Genomic DNA, 5,000 nt, shown 5'->3' with positions numbered 1-5,000 from the left:
CGGCTTTTGCCTTTGTGTTTCAATTTCCAGACTCCATACCATCATTTCTGTTGTATACTCTTTTTCAGTAGACTGATTCTTGTTCTATTTCATCTCAGATATTCCATTAATTCAATGCAAATGATGACAAAATTAAAATTCCATAATATTTCACATTAATCTTTTCCATATATCAACTTAGTTGCCTTGAAAAGCGATAAGGATGAAACTCGTTATCTGGTAATTTCCGTTTTACGGTCTATCTTTACCGTCCGGGGCTCCATCCAATCCTTGTTCGGAGAGGAGCCGCCGGCCTTAGTCCCTAAGTAACCCACAACTTGGAATCACCTAAAATTTCAACGCCTCTTTTAACTGAAGAACGTCGCGCCTTCTTTTCCCATGGTCTCCCCCGGCGACGAATTTCCTCTTCCTCCTCCTCCTCCTCCTCCTCCTCTTCTTCCTCCTCCTCTTCTTCCTCCTCCTCCTCCTCTTCTTCCTCCTCCTCCTCCTCTTCTTCCTTTTCTTCCTCCTCCTCTTCCTCCTCCTCTTCCTCCTCCTCTTCCTCCTCCTCTTCCTCCTCCTCCTCCTCCTCTTCCTCCTCCTCTTCCTCCTCCTCCTCCTCTTCCTCTTCCTCTTACTCCTCCTCCTCCTCCTCCTCCTCATCATCATCATCATCATCATCATCATCATCATCTTTTTCTTAGGTTTAAAAAGGAAATAGAGAAGCATACATTACCAATAGAGTGGTTAACGAATGGAATAAATTTGGTAACCATGTAGCGAGAAAATAGACAAGAACCGGTTTATCAACATTTTTTAACGAATGAAATAGACTAAGTAACCATTTAATGAGCGCTGAAATAATTGGTTGCTTTAAGAGAAGACTCAATAACATGGTGGATAGAGATGACAGGTTAGTAAGGAGCATGTAACTGCCTAGTGTAGTTCTTATGGTCTCTTGCAGTCTTCTCCATTCTTATGTTCTTATTCCAGGAAACTTGAACAGCGGTCGTGGTTGCGTGTTTCGTGTAATTCCTCTCACTTCGTTCGGGTAGCTAGCAAGACCTGTGGTCATTTCCCATTTTTCTTTTTCTTTTCTTCTTCTTCTTCTTCTTCTTCTTCTTTTCCTCTTTTTTTTCTTCTTCTTTTTTTCCTTTTTTTATTTTTTTTATCTATTTTATTTCATTCTATTTATTTATTTTTTTTTTTCGCGTTGTGCTCGCTGTTGTCCTGGCGCGCTGGTCTTCGCGCTCCCCCAGTCCGCGAAATCGCGCGCATGGGAGAAGTCATTACAGATGACGATTCTCACTTGTTCTCTTGCCTCGCATACAGACTCATACATGACGGGTCTTTTCACTTTAATTTCTTGCGGATTTTCCCTCGACCGGGAGTAGACGATTCCTTTCAGTGCAGAGAAGTCACGTTGTGCCCCGATGTCGCCACGACAACATAACTAAAGACTTTTTTTCTTCTTCCTCTTCTTCTCTTCTTCGACTGAGTAACGCGAGTTCAAATCTGCTCAGTACGAAGAGGGAGCATGACCGAAATGAGGTAACATCACATTTTCCCATTTGTTCTACTACCGCTACTGATAACGCCTCTTTTAGTACTAATGATCATTGATGCCACCCCCCCCTCCCCTATTCCCAGAACCCATTTACTTTCCAGTAATCACCCAATCGCTGGTCGAGCGGGTTGGAGCGTCGCTACTTGCGGCCGAGGTCGAGGTGACGGCAGCTCAAAACATGCCACCGGCGAGTTGGACCAAGGGCATGGTTCATTAAATTCCACGATGCAAAGTCCTCTCTAAGGGGCAACGTACTAGCCACCTGATAGAGGGGGAGTTCGCGACGTTAAACAAAATCAACTATCCCGTCCCCCCTCCCCCCCTCCCACATGGCCACACCGTACCCCCCCCCCCTACCCGCCCTTTCCATTAGGGCTTCGTAAAGACATAAAAACGTATTCATTCGTCCATTGTTAGCATTCTGGGGCGGGAACAACCTACGAACCTATTCATGGCATTCTTCTGGCTACTAAAAGGCATATCTACATCAATACGGATTTTAAGATGAGACTTGTTTATCATTATTGTTATTCGACTCTCAACGCACTGTCTCGCGTTGTAGTGAAAAGCGGCCTTGCCTCTCCGTTTTGCTACGTCTTCGCCACATGGAAAATCGGAAGAGTCCTCTTTCCTTAAGTTCCCAGGGGTATCAATGGTTGCACGCACACTCAAACACACACACACACACACACACACACACACACACACACACACACACACACACACACACACACACACACACACACACACACACACACACACACACACACACACACACACACACACACACAAGTACACACAATGTATATATGTATACGTGTAAATATATTTTTACTTATATATATACAGGTACATGTATAGTGTATATATATATACATCGTGATGTAGAAGAATTTCATTATGACTTCCAGACATCTACAACATCATTTGCAGATGTTGGATTCCAGTAGCCCCAGTAGATTTGAATTTGCAGACAACGACTTCTGCTGATGGTGACTTTTCAGAAATTCTTATTCGGTAGAATCATCAGACAGTGCCTTGCAAGACCACTCACGATGTTTCTTTTTCTTTCTCTTTCCCCCACGAAGGAATGGTTGAGCTGCGCATGATGACCGCCCTGGCCACCAGTGGGCTGGTGTTGGTTCTGACCTTGGTGGCGCTCTCGGTCCCCGCCAGTGGCATCGACCCCATGACCACGCTCCAGTGCCACCGCCGACAGTACACGTACAAGGTCCACAAGAGTGATTCCAAGGGCCGCATCTGCTGGGATCACATCAATGTTATGAGCTGCTGGGGAAGATGCGACTCCAACGAGGTGAGTTTGAAACTGGATGGCAGTGCTTATACGGACTGAATTGAATACAAACAAAGTGACAGAGTGATGTAAGGACACACACACACACACACACACGCGCGCGCACACACACACATACACACACACACATACACATATATACAAACATATACGTATATATGTATGCATATATGTCTCTATGTACCTTCATACACTCATGTATATATATATATATATATATATATATATATATATACAGTATATATATATATATATATATATATATATATGTATGTATGTATGTATATTTGTACGAGTATGTATGTGTATGCATTGTATGTATGTATGTATGTATTTTTATGTATGTGTGGGTTTATGCACCTACTACACACATATATTTATGTATGTATGCATGTATATATGTAAGTATATATGTATAAATGAATGCATATATTCATGCAATAATAAGATAAACCCAAGGTAAAAAATTCAATGTAATCAGTGGATTCTAGTCGCTAGTATTTCTAGTTTGGTCGAGATCGACACCGTCTTGGCTTCCTCCGTGTTCTTCACGAAGTCCATATCACGGTCCGTGATGGAGTAGCAGCCTTGCATCGAGCGTCACGGGTCGAGGGAAGGAAGGGAGGGAGAGAGGGAGGGAGGGAGGGGTAGGAGGAGGGAGGGAGGGAGGGAGGGAGGGAGGGAGGGGTAGGAGGAGGGAGGGAGGGAGGGAGGGAGGGAGGGAGGGAGGGAGGGGGAAGGAGAGGGGGAGGGAGGAATCTCGCTTGACCGTACTACCATACAGTTAGGAGAATAAGTTTATATATATATATATATATATAATATATATATATATATATATATATATATATATATATTCGTAAAAGTGGGCAGTAATTCTTCTTTTATACATGTTGAATTAGAAAACTTGAGTCTATCAACAAGAAGTTGATTCTAGCCCAAGGTGCGGTCAAATTTAATTCAACATATATATATATATATATATATATATATGATGTAAGCGGAATAGGAAACACAGGAGTCTTGGTCTTGAGTTTATTCCTGACTAGTTTCGCAGGTATGCTTTTTCAAAGGAATATGTGTACAAACGGGCTGTGGGCATTATATACATGGGGTGGACCTCACCACCTCTCCGAGTTACCATAGTTGGTGGCGAATGTGAACATCACATTGTGGCTCACGTAACAATGAAGACATTTTTACAATTAAATATGATAACACTAATACCAAAGAAATTATTAATAGAAAATGTAACAATAGTAATGATAACGATGAAGATAAATATTTAAATAATAATATTAACAATAATAACAAAAATGATAGTAGCAATACAGGAAATAATAACAATAAAATAAAAGCAATAGTAATAAAAACAATAATAAGAATAAAAACGATAATACTAATAACCAAGAAATTAAAATTATTAATATTAATTATGACAATAATGGTGAAAACAATGATAATAAAAACGAAATATTTAAATAGTAACAATGATAATAACAATAATGATAATAAAGATAATGAAAGTAATAATAATAAAGATGGTAATAATAAGAATAAAAACGTAATGATAAAATTATAAATATATAATGATAGAAGTAATAAATAATAGTTATAATAACAATGATAATAATAATAGTGTTGAAAATAAATATTAACAAATAGCATTAAAAGAATAAATCATGATAAAAAGTTGGGGCAAGGTAGCATGGAGGAACTTCAGAGTGAAAGGAAGAAAGCTGGAGAGGGTAGGCCGAAGTGGGAAAAAGGTATCTACTTAGGGTCGGGGGGTCTGGGAAGCCATTCTTGGAGGGCAAGTGTCGCGGTAGATTTTGTCCATTTCGAGTCACCAGTTCTCTTGTTTGTGTTTTTGTGGTTGGCAATGTAAAGTGATTCAATTATTTTCCGTTGTTTCTTGTGTAGTCCTTTAGCTAGAATGGTGGAACCCTCCCAGTTAGGCAAATGTCCCTCTGTGTCAATGTGGTTAACTAGAGCGTTGGTTTCTCGGTGGTGTCTAATGTCCGCTTTGTGTTCCTTGAGTCTGTTGTTAAGTCCTCTGTACTACGGAGAGACATACAGAGGACTTAACAACAGACTCAAGGAACACAAAGCGGACATTAGACACCACCGAGAAACCAA

At 40.6% G+C, this 5,000-nt stretch overlaps 1 protein-coding gene across 3 annotated transcripts in view; it reads left to right on the top strand.

Annotated features, from left to right (window-relative positions):
* The window catches only part of Gpb5 (Glycoprotein hormone beta 5), a 241,980-nt gene that overhangs the window by 190,212 nt on the left and 46,768 nt on the right, over positions 1-5,000 (top strand). For all 3 annotated transcript variants that reach the window (XM_076175245.1, XM_076175242.1, XM_076175244.1), the window contains exon 3: positions 2,635-2,861. In XM_076175245.1, the coding sequence (XP_076031360.1) occupies positions 2,637-2,861 (225 nt within the window). In that variant the 5' untranslated portion in view covers positions 2,635-2,636. The remainder of the gene's footprint in view (positions 1-2,634; positions 2,862-5,000) is intronic.

Source organism: Oratosquilla oratoria, chromosome 37 (assembly GCF_046742065.1).
Source record: "Oratosquilla oratoria isolate Oo_2021 chromosome 37, ASM4674206v1, whole genome shotgun sequence".
Taxonomy (NCBI): Eukaryota; Metazoa; Arthropoda; class Malacostraca; order Stomatopoda; family Squillidae; genus Oratosquilla; species Oratosquilla oratoria.
The sequence above is the reverse complement of the archived record's forward strand: the minus strand, read 5'-3'. Positions and strand labels throughout refer to the sequence as shown.